At 45.0% G+C, this 19,494-nt stretch overlaps 1 protein-coding gene across 2 annotated transcripts in view; it reads right to left on the reverse strand.

Annotated features, from left to right (window-relative positions):
• Window positions 1-18,878, reverse strand: part of CENPF (centromere protein F) — a 41,350-nt gene extending 22,472 nt beyond the window's left edge. For both annotated transcript variants that reach the window (XM_073553359.1, XM_073553358.1), the window contains exons 1-13: window positions 18,761-18,878; window positions 16,933-17,125; window positions 14,732-14,928; window positions 14,517-14,629; window positions 13,871-13,962; window positions 13,453-13,747; window positions 12,580-12,782; window positions 11,610-11,735; window positions 11,370-11,498; window positions 10,552-10,674; window positions 8,046-8,181; window positions 4,000-6,122; window positions 459-2,648 (exon numbers count right to left, since the gene is read on the reverse strand). In XM_073553359.1, the coding sequence (XP_073409460.1) occupies window positions 459-2,648; window positions 4,000-6,122; window positions 8,046-8,181; window positions 10,552-10,674; window positions 11,370-11,498; window positions 11,610-11,735; window positions 12,580-12,782; window positions 13,453-13,747; window positions 13,871-13,962; window positions 14,517-14,629; window positions 14,732-14,928; window positions 16,933-17,094 (5,889 nt within the window). In that variant the 5' untranslated portion in view covers window positions 17,095-17,125; window positions 18,761-18,878. The remainder of the gene's footprint in view (window positions 1-458; window positions 2,649-3,999; window positions 6,123-8,045; window positions 8,182-10,551; window positions 10,675-11,369; window positions 11,499-11,609; window positions 11,736-12,579; window positions 12,783-13,452; window positions 13,748-13,870; window positions 13,963-14,516; window positions 14,630-14,731; window positions 14,929-16,932; window positions 17,126-18,760) is intronic.
• Window positions 18,879-19,494: the final 616 nt, after the last annotated feature.

A 19,494-nucleotide genomic window follows, 5' to 3' on the forward strand; every position in this document is an offset into this window, starting at 1 on the left:
GCTAAGAATCTTCAACTATTTTGCATCTATTCCATGTTGTCTCCATGGTTACAGACAACAAATAAACCTAGTGTAGTCAGATTCAAAAGTCAGATCATTTTTTTCTTTTCTCCCTAATACTAGTAATATTGATTTAGTAAGCAAACAAGTCGCAACATGTGGAAGGTGGACGCGTCCTTTATTTTCGTTCTGCATTTTTAGGTTTCCCTACCATGGTGAGAGACCCCATTGAAGAATGATTAATTTCCAAAAACAAAAAGTATAAAGGATAGAAAAACAGAATTAAGGATTTGGCTCTTCAAATTCAAGCGATGTCTTAAAAAAAAATTTCAGTAGTGAGGGGTCACGTGCCTTTTCAAATACTGGCAAACAATCGTCAACAGGTCAAAAATTACGAGAAGTTGGACCAAGGTGGTAAAAAAAAAAATATCTTAATGTGAGTAAACTGTAAACTTTACCTTACTTTGTAGAGTCAGGTTTTCCAATTTTGTGGATTCCATCCGTGTTTCTAGATCACCACAGGAGGCTTTCAGACCAGTAATGTTGGACTGAAGAGTCTCATTCTCTGCCAAAATATTCCGAACCTTCCCTTCAGATTCTTCTAAAGCGATCTGCAGACTCTTGTTACTATTCTTCAGGTTTTCACATTCCACTTCAAACTGGGAGACTTGTGAAGAATATTTCTCTTCCCTTTGCTCTGCGTCTTTTATTTGTCCCTCGAGGGCCACCAGTTGCAGAGTCTTCTCACCTAGGAGAAGTTTACATTCTTCTTGTTCCATAGTAAGTTTTTGAAGAGACATTTCAAGGTCATTGCTGGTCGTCTGGGCCTTCTCCAATTTTTGTAGCAACTGTTCCTTCTGCAGCTTCACCTTGGATGAAAGCTCGGCATAATCAGCCACGGCGGTTTCATATTTTTGGTCAGAAAGGGCTTTTTGTGCAAGTAACTCTTCCAGTTCCACGTGAAGCAAATCCTGTTGTTTGTTGGAGTTCTCCATAGACTGAATATGTTCCATCTCTCTGTTCTCCAGAGTTTTTGTAACATTGGCAATTGTGGCTTCTAACTCAACTATCTTCTCCCGGTTGATTTGAAGTTCTTCTTCCAGCTCTTTAAGCTTTTTCCTTAAACATTTCAATTCCATTTCTAAAGCTTCTTTTTGATCCTTGACTCTTTCTACTTCTTCCTTTGATGTCTCAGTTTGCAAGATGGCATTCTCCAGAGTCTCTTCGGACATGAGCAATTCTCGTTCCAAAGACTCCATCCGGTCGTTCAGCTTGTCGAATTTACGCTCGCTCTCTTTTAGCTTTTCCGTCCAATGGCGCTTCTTCTTCTCATCGGCTTCAATCTTCACTTTAAGTTTTTCTATTCCTGTACGCATTTGAGTAACCTCCTCTTGAGCAGAATTCAAGCTGCTGCCCAGCTCATGTTTCTCACGTTGACACCGTTCCAGAGTTCTCGAAAGCTTCTCATTTTCCGCTTGAACTGTGCTTACTTGTACCTGGAGATCTTCTTGCTCGCTGACCAGGACTTTCTTTTCCTCTTCAAATTTTTTGATCCAATTCTGCAACTCCTGAACTTGCATCTTTTCATTTTCTTGCGCGCCCATCAGACAATCTTTTTCTGTGGTCAACTCTTCAGCAGTCAATTTTGCTACCTGAAGTTCCTCCTTCAGTGCTCGTATTTCAGATTCTAGTATCTTTATCAGGTCCTTCGAGCTTAATTTTATAGATTGCAATTCCTGCTCTTTTACCTGAAGCTTTTTATACATTTGCTCAAGCTCTTCCTTTTCTTCGAATAAACTCTCCAGTTCCTGAGTGAGTTGACATTTCTCTGCCACGACATTATTAAGATTCTCTTGAACCTCATTAAAGGACCTTAATTTGCCTTCGCTTTCCTCTTGCAAGCGCTGCCACTTCGACTGAAGGGCATCCAGGTCCGCTTCCAGAGACAGTGCGTGGTTCTCGATATTTGTTTTTTCGGATTTCACCCTCCTCAGCTCCATTTCCGTTTGAAGGTAATTTTCTTTCCATTCCTTGCCGGAGATCTCTAGGGTCTCGTGTGCGCTAGACAATTCGGTTATCTTCGAATTTAGTATCTCCATCACGTTCAATGAATTATTAAGCTCTTTTTCAAATTCTACAATCTTATTGGCCGACTGCAATTTCTCATGGGAGAGCAACTCAATCTTTCCTAACAATTCCGATCTTTCAACTCCACACTCTTTAGATTTAATATCAAGGTCTTGTATTTCTTGGTCCTTTTTCAGAATCTCTGTCCTTAGGGTCTCAACTTGGGCCGACAAATCTTTTATTTCCGCAAGCAAACTCTGGTTAATCTCTTCTCTTTCCGTAAGATGTGGGCAAAGCGTCTGTTCTTCTTCAGTCTCCAGCTGGAGACGCCGCGACATATCTTGTGTTTCCAGGTTGTCTACATGGACTCCACTCTGGCCCTTCTGTCTTTTCTTCTCTCTAATATTTTCTTCTTTATTAGTCGGATTTTCAGAATGACCCATTTCTATTACGTTCTCATCTTCACTTTTATTCTCAACTTTTGGACTTTGTTTTAACTGTCCATGAGTTCGCAATTCATTGTTTCCGATAGAAAGTCTTCCTATGGGCAAAACGGTGCACATGGTCTGGTTCACGGTTACCTAACAAGACATAAAAAAAAAGAAAAAAAAAAAAATTATATACAAAAAAGGATCCAAAAATTCTATAAATCTCATTAAAAAGAAAATATATTCTATAAAAGTAGCAAGAAGAAATTGCCTAAATATATTTTTGCAACCTATTCTTTCATTTTCTCCAATTTTAGAGTACCATAAATAAATAAAAATTAATTTTCTCCTACAGCTCCAAGATGGCAAAAGAACTTAATTTTTCCCAAAATTTAGCAATAAAGGCAAATCTTTCACATAGATCTTTCACATAGTTTCACGACAAACTTACAGTGATCAAATGATCACAGTAAGTTTGTCGTGAAACTCTTGATAGTATTACTATGCAGAGCTTCCTCGTCCTTGGGCTGTGAATGGGTTGAATCCATGATACTGGAGGAGTGCCATTGTATTTCTAAAAATCACCGAGCTCTCCTGCCCCTTAGTTCTCTTGAGCCTAGAGATATGTCATTTATGGGTCAAAAGCAAGAAGCGATTGTGAGGTCGCAAGGCGATACGCAACACGATGACACAGCAAAAGGACTGTAGAAGAACAAAAAAAAAAAATCCAAACTTGCTAGATGTTTAAATTACACGGTATAAGCGAAAATGGCCAAAACAAGTCTCAATTTAAGTCGTGTGCGACGACTGCGATTTTTTGTTTTACACTTGCATGGTCGTTGCAAATTTTAAACATTGTTCTGACGCGGAGCTAAAAATCATGGCAGAAACTTACAGACAAATCATACACTTTTTGTCCGATAGCCTTAGGCTGTGTGCACACGCTGCGGATTTTGCTGCGGTTCCGCAGCGGTTTTGGCCGCTGCGGACCCGCAGCAGTTTTTGCTGCGGTGTACAGTAGCATGATTCCCTATGGGAATCAAAAACCGCAGTGCAGACGGTGCGGAATTTTCCGCGCGGATTATCTGCGGTTTTCAATCCGCAGAAAGAATTGACATGTCAATTCTTTCTGCGGATTCCCCTGCGGTTTGCCATCTCCTCCATTGAGGAGATGAAAAACCGCAGGACAAAACCGCAGAGCAATCCGCAGGTAAAACCGCAGGTATTTTGACCTGCGGATTTTACAAAATCCGCGCGGATGAATCCGCACCTTTTCCGCAGCGTGTGCACACAGCCTAAGCTGAAAGCAAATATCTGAAAAGAACCAAACAAAAAAAGGTATAAACAATCAATAAAAATATAGGACATAAAAAAAATATTAGCAAAAATGATAATGGTTTCCAAACAAATGCACCAGAACAAGTCATCTTTCCAGTCGTTAGAAAAATAAAAATAAAACCAAAAGATCACATCTCACAATAACTAATTCCCCGTGCGCACTTACGTCCTCGTTATCCAACAATAGCAAGGACCTCGCGCTCTGGTCGAAAACTTGCAGTTCAAGCCTCGCAGCCTCCAACTCCTGAGTCAACTGCTCCACCTCGGCCTTTTCAGAGGACAACTTTGCCTCCATTTCCGAAGCTTGGTCCTTCAATTTCTGCTGCCATGTGGCGATCTCAGACAGATGTTGTTTTTGCAACCTGCTCAATTCCTTTTGGTAGACCATACGCAAATCTTTGATTTCAGGAGAGGCATCGCTACGTTCTCCGGAGACCTGTTGCTGTTGAGGAGGTGACCGATCGAGGAACAAGTCAACAATCTCGATGGTGGTAGACTTCCTACCTCCATGTTCATCAACCATTTGCTTTACAGGTGGTGACGTTAAAGTGGACAAGGTGGCAGAGTTTTGGCTCTCCAGCTGCTCAAGATCTGCTAGGGCCAACGTAGTGTTATTGGCTGGTGCCAAACTGAGCTGGTCCATGTTGATCAACAATGTCAGATTTTCCTCATGGCTCTGTGGGCCAATGGAGGGAGGGAACAACAAAATATCTTCTGTTATATCCAAAACAGAATAATCCATCACAATTCCATTGCTGCTGCCAATCAACGTAGTTTCATCAAGATTATGGTGAAGCATCCCCTTCTGTTTTGGACTTTTAGGATCATCTTGAGGGAACTTCTTTTGCTCGGAGTCATTTTGAAGGTCAATCAATCGTTCCTGGGCACTTTCCACCAGCAGATCTTCCTCCTCATTTCTGCTCAGCAATTCTAACTTGGATTGCGCATTTCTTAAAGCTGTATCTTTGACCTTCAGACAAAGTCGTAATTCTTCCAGAGTCTTATTGAGAGAGAAGTCGTTATCTCGAAGCTTGCCGATCAACGTAGACAGCTCTTCGTTAGCTCGGAGCAGACGACTGTTCTCTTGCTGAAATCTGTAAACTTTTTCTTTCCATTCCGTGACTTCTGCCTCCAGACTTTCATCCTGCTTGGCATTTCCGTCTGTAGACTCATTGACCAGGTTGTCTTCTCCAATAATTCCTCTCTCTGAAGTATCAATCTTTGCATTGTCTAGTTGCATCTCCTCATACTTCGGCACCTGGACGAGTTCAGCCATAATTTTCTTTTCCTCCGTCAACTTTTCAATGTCCTTTTGAAGAGAAGTAATTGACCCTTCTAGCATCTCCCTCTCGGAGGACCATGACTCGGACAACACAGTCAGCTCTTGCAACCTCGTAGTAAGTTCTCTGTTATTTTGACACACGGTTTCTATCTCTCCTTTGGCAAAACTTATTTTTTCTGATAAACTAATGATTTCTTCTTCTTTTTCTTTCACGACTGATGTAAAAGAATCAACACTGGGTTCCAGTAACATGTCGTTTGTTGAGTTATACAAGCGACCCTCGCCCCTTCCTTCGGGGTCAGACATGTGTTTTTGGATTTCCTGCTGATTTCTCAGGTCGTGCTGACATTGTAATTCAGCATTTATTTTTTTCTGCGTCTCCAACTCATTTTCCAAAAAGGACACCCGTTTCGACCAGACATCGAGCTCGTGTGTCTTACGCTCCACCTCCAGTTCTGATATTTTCTGCAGGAGTTTTTCTATTTCTTTTTGATATTTCTGACTTTCCGATTCCATGTGACTGTTCAGATTTGCGCAGTTTACCTTCTGGACCTCCAGGTCAGAAGTTCTTACATCAATGATGTCTTGAAGGGTCTTTATCTGGGTGTGTAAGTTTTTCTTATCGTTTTCCAGTACAGATATCTGCTCTCTTAGTCTTTGAACAGTTGTTTCCATGTCCTCGATTCTTCTAGACATTTCCTCCTTCTCTGTAAAGAGCTTGCGAATCTTATTTTCATATTCATTTTTACACAGGATCCAGTCTTTACATTCTTGCTCCTTACAGTAAAGCAGATTCTTCAAAGTTGACAGTTCCTCTGATGTTTGTGCGTGAGCGTTCTTTATTCCAGACATCTCGCTCTCCATCTTCTGCAGCAATTCTTTGGCAGAATCTCTTTCCTTCTCCAGATTAGTCATTGTTGCTTTAAGATTGTCGATTGAGGTTGAGTCTTGGTAGTTACGTTTCTGCACAGCGGATTTTATTTCTGCATCCAAACTGTTATTTTTGTCTGTAGAATAATACAAAAAAAATTACTTGTATCTCTAAATTTTTCTTCACCCCTAACAACACATAAGTATAATTAATCATAAAGTATTTAATTGTATTACTATACCTCTGATCCGGAGTTACATCCTGTATTATACTCCAGAGCTGCACTCACAATTCTGCTGGTGCAGTCACTGTATACATACATTACATTATTGATCCTGAGTTACATCCTGTTTTATACCCCAGAGCTGCACTCACTATTCTGCTGGTGCAGTCACTGTGTACATACAGGATGTAACTCAGGAACAGTAATGTAATGTATGTACACAGTGACTGCACCAGCAGAATAGTGAGTGCAGCTCTGGAGTATAATACAGGATGTAACTCAGGATCATTAATGTAATGTATTATACCCTAGAGCTGCACTCACTATTCTACTGGTGCAGTCACTGTGTACATACATTACATTACGGATCCTGAGTTACATCCTGTATTATACCCCAGAGCTGCACTCACTATTCTACTGGTGCAGTCACTGTGTACATACATTACATTACTGATCCTGAGTTACATCCTGTATCATACTGCAGAGCTGCACTCACTATTCTGCTGGTGCAGTCACTGTGTACACACATTACATTACTGATCCTGAGTTACATCCTGTATTAGACTCCAGAGCTGCACTCACTATTCTACTGGTGCAGTCACTGTGTACATACATTACATTACTGATCCTGAGTTACATCCTGTATCATACTGCAGAGCTGCACTCACTATTCTGCTGGTGCAGTCACCGTGTACATACATTACTGATCCAGAGTTACATCCTGTATTATACCCCAGACCTGCACTCACTATTCTGCTGGTGCAGTCACTGTGTACATACATTGCATTATTGATCCCGAGTTACATCCTGCATTATACTCCAGAGCTGCACTCACTATTCTGCTGGTGCAGTCACTGTGTACATACATTACAGATCCTGTACTAATCCTGAGTTACATCCTGTATTATGCCCCAGAGCTGCACTCACTATTCTGGTGGGGCAGTCACTGTATACATACATTACTGATCCTGAGTTACATCCTGTATTATACCCCAGAGCTGCATTCACTATTCTGCTGGTGCAGTCACTGTGTACATACATTACATTACTGATCCTGAGTTACATCCTGTATTATACTCCAGAGCTGCACGCACTATTCTGCTAGTGCAGTCACTGTGTACATACATTACTGATCCTGAGTTACATCCTGTATTATACCCCAGAGCTGCACTCACTATTCTGCTGGTGCAGTCACTGTGTACACACATTACATTACCGATCCGGAGTTACATCCTGTATTATACCCCAGAGCTGCACTCACTATTCTGCTGGTGCAGTCACTGTGTACATACATTACATTACCGATCCTGAGTTACATCCTGTATTATACCCCAGAGCTGCACTCACTATTCTGCTGGTGGAGTGACTGGGTTACATCCTGTACTTGTGTTACTCTATCTGCGTCGGATGAACGTTCACTTTTCTGGAACCAAATCAAAAGTGCATTAAATTACAAATAAAACAAAGAGCTGCACTTTTTAGTGATTTGTTTTGGGAAGAGCATAAAATCCCTCAGCCTTGTAATTACTACTTTATCACAGGCATTAAAGTGGCCGCCTTCATGTGTTCTGCGCCTCCTCACACCGCGGAGCTCTTATTGCATCTCTGTGCTGGTGCTGTAGCCCAGGGCCGGCCGTAATCACTCCCCGAAATATCTCATTACTGCAGAATCCATTTATCAAAGTCGCCGCTTTGGCATTTATTACATTGTGTTATTAGCAGAACACTGACATTTAATAAGCGACACGTACGGAAGTTCCCGAGATTCTGCCTGGAGTATTGCTACTCCCCCAAGCAGCCAAATAACTCCAGACAGTGATGCAGGGGTGCACTTACTTTTCAGCTCCTCTATAAACACTTGATTTTGCCGTAGAGTTTGTGTCGCGGCTCTGAATTCATCTTCTAGTTTCGAGTTTTCTTTCGTTTTATGGTCGAGTTGACTTTTAATTGCGTTTTGCTGAGACCTGGACTCCTGAAAGCAACAAACCAAATTAGGCGACAGATTACTCCGAGGGAACAAGTAAAAAAAGTTATAGGGGGAGAACGTGTCACCTTGTATCTGTTACTTAACAGAAACACTTCTGTGCGGGCTCAGAGAACTTCTTAACTCCCTTGTTGTGAAGGATCAGCAGAGTTCTAGCATTGTGCCAGCAGGCTCATCACCAGTGCTGCTAATTTTAGATTTTTTTCTTCTTTAAGTAGTATCACCGACTCAACAGATCTAGGATAGTGCCCATACCGTGGACTTCTTGCCAGGGGCCCCAGGTCTCCACTTTCGAGTCATGATGCGGCCACAGGCCCAATCATGCTCCATCCTGTAGGCTGCTGTAAGATCTCCGAGCAGGTGGCGCACTGATTTCACATCATTGTGCGCTTGCGCTGGCCGCTCTGGTCGCGGGAAAAAAAAAAAAAAAAAAAACAGGACTTGGTCGCTCGGATTAGGAGTATGAAAAGTATATATTTTTGCACAAAAGAGATGTTAAATACTTTCTAAAAGGCTCCTCTCTCCCTACACTCAGTGATTGCCGGGTACGGCGAAGGAAGCACTGTCAGCGCTTCACATTCTGTATACATGGCGCATGTTCAGCTCTGTGTATATAGAGATCAAGAAGGCAAAGCTAGTAATAAAACATCTCTGCCTTCCCTATAAAAAGTCCGGGACGTCTCTGACATCCGCCTTTCTGCTCTTGCAACTGCATCGTGCAGCTGCTGACTCTGCAATGTCATTCTGCAGACTTATATGCACACCAGAATGGTGTTGCAGGTTGTTGGATGGTCCTCAAGCAGTTAAAGATGGCAGACATGGTTTTTTTTTTTTTGTTTGTTTCCTCAATCTAGCACAACCCTTTTAAATATTTTGACATTACAGACGGACTAGGCTGCGGATAATGGATGTTGTAATGTAGCTGCTGCTGCGAAACGTACCGGTAAGAGAACAATGAGTGTGATCTGTGTTCCTACACCACCTTCTTTCTTCCTGTGACTTTTATAAGACGGCAGTGACACCCACCTACCGTGCAAGAGCAGGAAAATCACAATTCTGCATCCCCTGAAGCCTCCACAACAACTGTCAGGGAACATCTTGTGACGAGCGCCGCCAGATTAGCTATCATTGCTGCCGAATCCTAAACCTAAACATTCCAGGGGAGGGCGGAAGGGGTCACATAATAATCTCCATGGCTTCAATTAAAGGGCTACTTAAAAAGAAATAAAAAAAGCCTGTGCTTTTTTTTTAGGATTTTTTTTCTCCTTCGCCTCATTGGGGGACACAGACCATGGGTGTTATGCTGCTGCCACTAGGAGGAGCTCTTTTTTTGTCTCAGCTTACTGTCAGCCTCCTAGTGACAGCAGCATAACACCTAAGGTCCTGTGTCCCCCAATGAGCGTCTCGGAAAAAAGGATTTTACGGTGAGTACACAAAAATCCCTATTTTTTGGACATTCGACGCGCCCCCACCTTTTAAGAGTCATAACTTAATTTTCCGCCACCGTACATTTTATCATATAAAATAGTGCAAAAAATAAAAATCCCAATCCCCATGTGTGCTGAGCGGTAGTTTTAACTGGAACCATTTTGGGGTACGTACAACTCTTTGATGGCCGGCGAGTGACAGCTGCCATATTAAAGCCTCTCGAATGCCGCTGATTGGCAGATATTGAAGAACATTGCAGATTTCTCAGCTTTAAGTGGCTGGCTGATAACAGAGACCAATAAAATGCAATCAGCTGTATTGCAAAGACTTAAAGGGGTTGTCTAACTTTGATCACAAAAAAAAAAGAAAAATGACTTTTAATACATTTATTTTGGGGCTAAAACTCATTTTTGTAATCAGGTTTTATAAGAAATGTTGCCCCGTTTGGCTTTGACACGATTTTTGTTTCGCAGCACAATCAACTTTGATGCAGTCTGTGGTTATAAATCAGCCAAAAGGCGGTGAGAGAAAAAAAGCAAGACAAAAACAAAAAAAAAAACCTCATCAGATTAAGCTCACTGATGGACCCTCAGTTAACTCATTCTGCAGCCAGCATAAGACCGTGCAACACAGAGGATATAGAAGGTAAATGGTGCAAAATTGAAACCCAAAAGCAAAAATTATTTATACCCCCAAATATAGACAATTATAAAAAATGAAAAATTCCTTTCACTCGGACAGAGCAGCGCTGCAGTTTTCTGCACAGCTGGCGGATGAAGCGCTGCAGAGAGCGGCCATGTCACCAGGGTAGCACTTTGGCTCCTTTGAGTCCATCATTTTATATGTTGGGAATACCGCTGTAAATTAGCAGTGAAGAGTCAGCCCAATATTGGGGGTTCGGTATCATGAGCTGCCCCCCTTTACACTTACCTCCAGCTCCTTCTTCAGATCAGTCACGTGATTCTGGACGGCGGCCGCAGCTTGCTCTGCTCGGGATAATTTCTGCTTGACATCTTCTACTTCATGTTCCAACATCTTCTTCCCATGTGTCGCCTACAGGAGCGGAGAAGAACCCCGGGGGTCTCAGTAAGGACGCAGACTCGCGGCTTCCACAATTTGTCAATCGCTCACGTACAGACTGATCTCATGATTCCATTATCTTGAAATTACCTTCAGAGCAGAAGTCAAACTTCTGCCAACTAACATGCAAAAGTGAATCTTCCTTTGGTAGCGTTATCACATTATCTCCAAATACTTGATAAATGCTTGAGCATGTTGTGGGTCCGACCACTAGAAACCCCACTAATCACGAGAACGGAAGTGGAGTGCCCCCTGTGTGAATGGAGCAGTACTGCGCATGTGACCATGGCTCTAGTCACTGTATATGGGAGCACTACCGCTCCATTCACACAGGACTTTATGACCAGTGAGGGTCTCAGCAGTCAGACCCTCCCCAATCAAACATTTATAACTTTTCATGGACCAGTTCGCTCTTCTGACAGGTCTGTGATCATTGCATTCTCCAGATCTTTATTTTTTTTTTAAATTCCTTATGCTGCTCCTCTGTTATTCCTCCTGGAAATATATGGACATCTGCTTGTTAGCAGTCCGGCCTGGACTCTGTGGGTCTGCCTGAGACCCTCTTGATAAAGGGAATGTTAACACCCGTTATACATTTCCAGGAGGAACAACTGAGGGTTTTCCACTTGTGACATCTTGGCAAAACTAAAAGCAGCTAAGCTTCCTACCCGGTCGAGCTGGGCCTGGAGGGCGTTGCACTGGTTCTTGGCCTGCTGGGCCTCCTGGCTCAGTCTGCTTCTCATCTGCTCCAGTTGTTGCTCCACATTGTGCAGCGAGTTCTGCCGACGTAACAGCTCCTGCAACACAGCGGTAAGTTACTGACAGCGGGGACCGCCGGCTCACCGTACAGCGCACGGCGCTGGCAGCACAGCCGGGCACAGGAGACAATGCTGGAGGGGGACGGGCACCTGCTGACTCTCCTTCTCCTGCTCCTTCAGCTTCTGCTCCAGGGTCACACGAGCGCTCTCTGCGTTCTGCCGCTGACAGACGAGTTCTTCTGAAACTTTCTTCAGCTTCTGCTCAGTCGTCAAGCACTGAAAAGACGGAATTTACCGTAGTTTAATACAATTTTTATGTTAGATTCTGTAAATCATTTTTGTTGCTTTTTTTTTTTTTTTTTTTTTTATCAATTACACAATCTATATTAAAAAAAAACAAATCCTAGGAAACAAAACACCTCTATATACAGTAGATCACACAGGATCCACCATTCACAATAGGTAATATCACAGCTCACCTCCCCCTCCTGTACAATGACTGATAACACCTCTATATACAGTAGATCACACAGGATCCACCATTCACATTAGGTAATATCACAGCTCACCTCCCCCTCCTGTACAATGACTGATAACCTCTATATACAGTAGATCACACAGGATCCACCATTCACAATAGGTAATATCACAGCTCACCTCCCCCTCCTGTACAATGACTGATAACACCTCTATATACAGTAGATAACACAGGATCCACCATTCCCAATAGAGGGTGTCACAGCTCACCTCCTCCTCCTGTACAATGACTGATAACACCTCTATATACAGTAGATAACACATGATCCACCATTCACAATAGGTGATGTCACAGCTCACCTCCTCCTCTTGTACTATGACTGATAACATCTCTATATACAGTAGATAACACAGGATCCATTATTCACAATAGGTGATGTCACAGCTCACCTCCTCCTCCTGTACTATGACTGATAACATCTCTATATACAGTAGATAACACAGGATCCATTATTCACAATAGGTGATGTCACAGCTCACCTCCTCCCCCTGAGGTCTCACCGTATATTTGGTAATGATGGAGACTGGTATTGAAGTTCAGTCCATTACAGCAGCACAGGTCACCACTATTAGACTCTCTTACCTTGTCTACCGCCTGCTCAAACTGTCCAGTCATCCGCGCCAAGTCATCCCGACACTTGTTGAGCGTCTTGTCTCTGTCATTCAGCACCGCCTGCGTCTTGTCCAGTAGCGTCTGAGCCTCCTGCAGTTTGTGAAGTTGATTCTTCAGCTCTTTTTCCTGGACTTGGAAGCGAAGCTCCAGTTCATTAACTTTAGATCTCAGCTCTACAGAAAAAAACAAGAAAGACAAAGCGATCAGCACGAGCCACCGGAAGCTGCAGAAACGGCAAATCCCTCTTCTACTCTTATTGGAAATGTGCACTGGAGAAACACTTAAAGAGCAATTGCATCACAATTCAGAGACTTCTCATCAATCACTGATCGAGCACCATGTATACGGTATAGGAAAAGATGGCAGCATTTCCCCCTCTGATCCCAGCAAACAAGTGATTAGTGAATGTAAGGAGGGAGCAGGAGCTGCTGGGTCCTAAAACACCAAGATCAGCTCTACTGGCTGCATTTCACCTGTAACTGGGGCTCATGTACCAGCTCCAGTTACAGAGGAAACCAGATATATTAAAACCATAGCTAAATGTCAAAATACCCAAAAACAGTCTTTAATGACCCTACATGGGGCAAAGTGTGTGAAATATATGAAAAATCAGAAAAAAATGACAAAAATAGAGATAGGGGAGCAGCAGAAGTATTCACACCTCTGCCATCTCTCCCCCAGGACTGTGACCGCCAATATAGACACTGTCAGTTCTCCAGCTGTCTACCACTCCTATCATAGCTGTCAGGGGATGGTGGGAGTTACAGTTTTGGAACAGTTGGAGAACCCCAGTTTAGGGAATGAATTATAGGAGTAGAACAAGTGACTTCCCCCGACGGTCACCTTGGTTCTGGTTCCGGAGCTGATCGTTTGCCGGATTGTTGGCGGATTCACAGACACTTCGGTTTCCGCCATCGGACCTGAATCCTCTCTTGCTCGGCGTCTCTTCTTGCTCCCACGGATACTGAATAGAAGTGTAATTCCTCTTGAGCCCTGAGGCGTCGTGACTGCTGGAGGATGCGCGGCTCGGCGTCCGCTCTTGTTGCCACGAAAACACAGAGGAGGACGACTGGTGGCGAGCGATGTCACGGTGATTCATTGTATTCGGCGCCGTGGGCTGAGACGTCTGGTTCATCAACTGCCAAAAAAAAAAAATGAGACCCACAAAAATGAAACGCAAAAAAAAAAAATACAGCAACTAATCTAAACAAGCAAAGCTTAAGTGTAAAGCATAGGGGAGGAAACATCCCATTTTACTTACTTTAATGTGGAGAAGCTTTAACTCAGATTCCAGTTTCTTTCTTTCTTCCACCTCCTTGTGATATTTTCCTTGCAGCTCCTCATATTTAGAATCTGTCAAAATACTGGTTGTGTCATAGCCTTAATGATATATTTAAAGGGTATGTAGACTTTTGAAACCATCAAACAGCTTCTTCCCACCTTCATAAAAGGGGTATTGTCGGATAGGGCTCGTAAATACAAGCACTTCTGTAATTTACTGCTCGTTAAAATTTTCAGCCGTTCTTGAGATATTAACTTTCCTTTTTGTTTACAGCCTGTTGCCTTGGAGATCGACCGCCGCTGCTGTCCTAGCTTGTGAACACTGCACTGAAGCTGGCCGGGACTAAAAAGTAGCAGTGATCCCCGGCGATACTGTCCTGCTTCAAAAACAGCACTTACAAACTCAATAGAAAAGATATTGTAAGCACTGCACACGTTTTATTTTTCAGCAGTGGTGGTCGGTCTCCAAGGCGACAATCTGTAAAAGTCAATATCTCAAAAACGGGTGAAAATTTTAATAAGCAATAAATTGCAAAAGTGCTTATTTTTACGAGCTCTACCCACCTGTCAAGTTGGGAATAACCCTTGTATTAAAAAAAATAAATAAAAAAAGTATTAAAAATTACCGTTCAGCTTAACAGGGGTGAATGAGACGGTAAAGCTTTTTTGGGGGGTGACACATACGGACATATCCGCTGCGTTAAATGACTGCTGGTCTCTCTCCAAGTCATTCTTATATCTGTACAGACATAAAAAAATGTCAGGTCATCATTAAAAAAAATACTATAAAGACCCTAATACTTCATATACCCCACAGGGGGTCTCGGCCTCCTCTGCCGACCTCTTCAGCTCCTGCTCCAGCTTCTCCAGCTGCTTCTTGCCGGCGGTGAGCTGCCCCTCCAGGAGGCTGACCTGCGATTCCTTCACCTGCTGCTCGTGGCTCAGCTTCTGCCGCGTCTTCTCCTGGCTGTCGCACAATTCGATCAAGCTCTGGTTCTCCCGCTTCAGCGTCGCGACCTCACTCTTCTCACTTTCCACCTGCTCGTGTCACACCCCACCCAAAACAAAAGAAAACATAGAAGCAAGAAAAAAAATTCTACAAATCTAATATATAAAGCTCAAGTGTGTGTATGTATGTACAGTTGTGGCCAAAAGTATTGACACCCCTGCAATTCTGTCAGATAATACTCAGTTTCTTCCTGAAAATGATTGCAAACACAAATTCTTTGGTATTATTATCTTCATTTAATTTGTCTTAAATGAAAAAACACAAAAGAGAATGAAGCAAAAAGCAAAACATTGATAATTTCACACAAAACTCCAAAAATGGGCCAGACAAAAGTATTGGCACCCTCAGCCTAATAGTTGGTTGCACAACCTTTAGCCAAAATAACTGCGACCAACCGCTTCTTGTAACCATCAATGAGTTTCTTACAATGCTCTGCTGGAATTTTAGACCATTCTTCTTTGGCAAACTGCTCCAGGTCCCTGATATTTGAAGGGTGCCTTCTCCAAACTGCCATTTTTAGATCTCTCCACAGGTGTTCTATGGGATTCAGGTCTGGACTCATTGCTGGCCACCTTAGAAGTCTCCAGTGCTTTCTCTCAAACCATTTTCTAGTGCTTTTTGAAGTGTGTTTTGGGTCATTGTCCTGTTGGAAGACCCATGACCTCTGAGGGAGACCCAGCTTTCTCACACTGGGCCCTACATTATGCTGCAAAATTTGTTGGTAGTCTTCAGACTTCATAATGCCATGCACACGGTCAAGCAGTCCAGTGCCAGAGGCAGCAAAGCAACCCCAAAACATCAGGGAACCTCCGCCATGTTTGACTGTAGGGACCGTTTTTTCTTTGAATGCCTCTTTTTTTCTCCTGTAAACTCTATGTTGATGCCTTTGCCCAAAAAGCTCTACTTTTGTCTCATCTGACCAGAGAACATTCTTCCAAAACGTTTTAGGCTTTTTCAGGTAAGTTTTGGCAAACTCCAGCCTGGCTTTTTTATGTCTCGGGGTAAGAAGTGGGGTCTTCCTGAGTCTCCTACCATACAGTCCCTTTTCATTCAGACGCCGACGGATAGTACGGGTTGACAATGTTGTACCCTCGGACTGCAGGGCAGCTTGAACTTGTTTGGATGTTAGTGGAGGTTCTTTATCCAACATCCGCACAGGGGTGTCAAATACTTTTGGCCACAACTGTATGTATGTCCGGGATTGGCATCCGCACCGTTGCAGCTACAGCCACAAAATTTGGCACAGTCACACGTCTGGACCCCGAGAGCGTCCTAGGCTATGCTGTGAGGCGAAATTTTAACCCCGCGCGTTCCAATTAACCAAACAATTTTGCCCCCATCTACATACTGGGGAAAAAGTGTGTGTATCAAGCCCCGCCCCTCATTATGATGTCACAATGGTTGCCATGGCGACGCTGATGTCATAGGTTGCAAGCTCCACCACTCATTATGATGTCATAATGGTTGACTATGGGATGGAGGATGTATGATGGGTATATGGGCACGGGTCTATGGGATGGTGGATAATTATAATTTGCTATAACTAACCACAGTTAGTTACTATGCCCGGGCAGCGCCGGGCTCTTCAGGTAGTGTCTGATAAAAACATATATTATATACACACATAGTCCAGTGTTACACAAGACACATTTTAGTCCATCTTAAAGGGGACGTCCGAAGGATCAAAAATAGGCTTTTTTCTTCTAGAAAAGGTATACAGTTTTAGAAAATTAGCGCCCATTTTGTTTTTTTCCTGCCGATCTACATCCAGGTCCCATTTTTCCACCTGCCCACCAATGTATGCCAAAGCCCGTAGGATCAGACTACACAGCACGTTTGTAGTCTGTTACCATGGAGACACATTGTTAGGACAAGGTTTGTACAAAAACGGGGAGGGAGGGGGGGTTCTATTAGCAACGGTTGTGAGGATGGACATTGCCCCTAATAGTCATTTCCTTTGTGTCCTTTCCTCCTTATCTCTCGGATCTCTGCTGTCGCCCCGCTGCCCCGTCCTTACCCCATGGCTCCTTTACCTTCTGCTTCTGTTTCTGGAAGGCGGCCTCCAGGGACTCCAGCTGGAGCTGCCGCTGCTGCCGCTCCTTCTTCAGCTTGTCCACCTGACTCTCCAGCTCCTGGATCTTCTGCAGGCTCCTCGTGGGCAGACCCTCCTTCCATTCCTCCACCACCCAACTCATCGTTCTGATCTATGGGGGGACACTTGGAAATCTGTCAAATAAAAGCATCAAGTGTGTCGGGGACGCACGGCTCACCCGAACGGCGTCCAACGCGACTTGACGGCCTACGTAACGTATGTGATCTCAAACTGGGTGTGGTGGTGGGAACCATCAGCGGGAAGGAGTGGAGGCAGCCGACGGCTCCAAGGATCAAGGGCAGCTGACGGCTCCGAGGATCGGGGGGGGGCAGCCGACGGCTCCGAGGATCGGGGGGGCAGACGACGGCTCCGAGGATCGGGGGGGCAGACGACGGCTCCGAGGATCGGGGGGGCAGACGACGGCTCCGAGGATCGGGGGGGGCAGACGACGGCTCCGAGGATCGGGGGGGGCAGACGACGGCTCCGAGGATCGGGGGGGGCAGACGACGGCTCCGAGGATCGGGGGGGGCAGACGACGGCTCCGAGGATCGGGGGGGGCAGACGACGGCTCCGAGGATCGGGGGGGGCAGACGACGGCTCCGAGGATCGGGGGGGGCAGACGACGGCTCCGAGGATCGGGGGGGGCAGACGACGGCTCCGAGGATCGGGGGGGGCAGACGACGGATCCGAGGATCGGGGGGGCAGACGACGGATCCGAGGATCGGGGGGGCAGACGACGGATCCGAGGATCGGGGGGGCAGACGACGGCTCCGAGGATCGGGGGGGGGCAGACGACGGCTCCGAGGGGGCAGACGACGGATCCGAGGATCGGGGGGGGCAGGCGACGGCTCCGAGGATCGGGGGGGGGGGCAGACGACGGCTCCGAGGATCGGGGGGGGGCAGACGACGGCTCCGAGGATCGGGGGGGGGGCAGACGACGGATCCGAGGATCGGGGGGCAGACGACGGATCCGAGGATCGGGGGGGCAGACGATGGATCCGAGGATCGGGGGGGCAGACGACAGCTCCGAGGATCGGGGGGGGGGGCAGACGACAGCTCCGAGGATCGGGGGGGGGGGCAGACGACAGCTCCGAGGATCGGGGGGGGGGCAGACGACGGCTACATTCCGTACAGCAGTCACATGAGCATCGTTCCTGTCTAGTACTAGATGCAGAAATTACTGCTGTGTGTGAACGTGGATCAGGTCGCAGCAATAGAGGGAAAGGTGACGTGACAGCGGGGAGCACGGAATGACCCGCAAAGACCTAAATATGGCGGCCGGGTGACCAGTCAGTGACCGCCAATATTTATAAAGTCATCCACCAGGTGGCGCGCAAAACTGCCGAGCCACTGCTCCAGATCCCCACGTTTAACCCCTTCACCTACCCCGACGTTACAGCCGCCATCTGCGGCCAGTGTGAATGGAGAGCGACTCAATGATCAGAAATTCAAAGTGGAAATTAATTTAGAAAGGTAAATATATACAAATATCCATATAGTTTAATATTTGAAATATAAAGCGACAATTTAAAAAATTATATTTAAATAAAAATAAATTCAAAATTTCTGGAAAAAAAAAAAACAGACTAGGAGCTCCGGGATTCTCATTTTCTGGGTTGTTGCTCCCTGCAAGACTTCCCCATAGAAGCAGAGATCAGCTCCATGGAGAAGTCTCATCCGACAGGAAACTAAAATGTTCGATCTGATCGCTAACAATATGATCGGCCGACCAGTTGGTGCTCTCCTCCTCCCCCACCCGGGGCGCTCACCTGTCACCGTGTGGTCAGCGCCCGTTTGCCGACATCTCACACGCAGTCTGATAACCGCGCCGTCCCCAGCCAGAACACAACAGCCAAGAGCCGGGAACGCCCATCTAAGACATAATCCCACGATGATTGGTCCAAGGGCGATCTGACACTTGCTCTCATTGGATGAAGCGCATCAAAATAGCCCCGCCCACCTGATCCATAAAGCAGTTGGGGGGCGTGGCCATAATTCAAATTCACCGCCGGGAAAATAGAAGACTGAGCGCGATTGGCTGCTAAAAACACGAATTCGGATTGGTTCCGTGAATCGGGAAAGAGACCAATCAGAGGAGACCGTAGAGAATTTAAACGGAGGCGGTGGACGGCGTACGTGCAGTTGCTGCAGTGAGCCCTTGAAGGAGGAAGGGTCGTCATCGACGTTACGGCTTACGGGGAGTTGTCTCTTTGTGGCGGACATTACTGGACCCTGCGCCCGCTGGACCGGACCGCTCCTGCTGGAATTATTGTTTTTTTTTATCCTCCCGTTATTGGCATTGTGGACTTTTTTTTTGTACTTGTAATTTACTGATGTTTTCTTTGTTGTTTTTTGTCCCGAGCTCTTCAGAATGTCGCAGGTGGCTCGTGAGTTTTGTGCAAAACCAAAAATGTTCTTTATTTTTGCCCTTTTAACACTTTTTTTTTTTTTTTTTTGTGACATTTTTGCACAAAAAGCTGCTTGTTCTGTAAAAAGAAAAAAA

The sequence above is a fragment of the Dendrobates tinctorius genome, unplaced genomic scaffold (assembly GCF_039654945.1).
Source record: "Dendrobates tinctorius isolate UK_male_01 unplaced genomic scaffold, ASM3965494v1 ptg000201l, whole genome shotgun sequence".
In the NCBI taxonomy this organism is placed as follows: domain Eukaryota; kingdom Metazoa; phylum Chordata; class Amphibia; order Anura; family Dendrobatidae; genus Dendrobates; species Dendrobates tinctorius.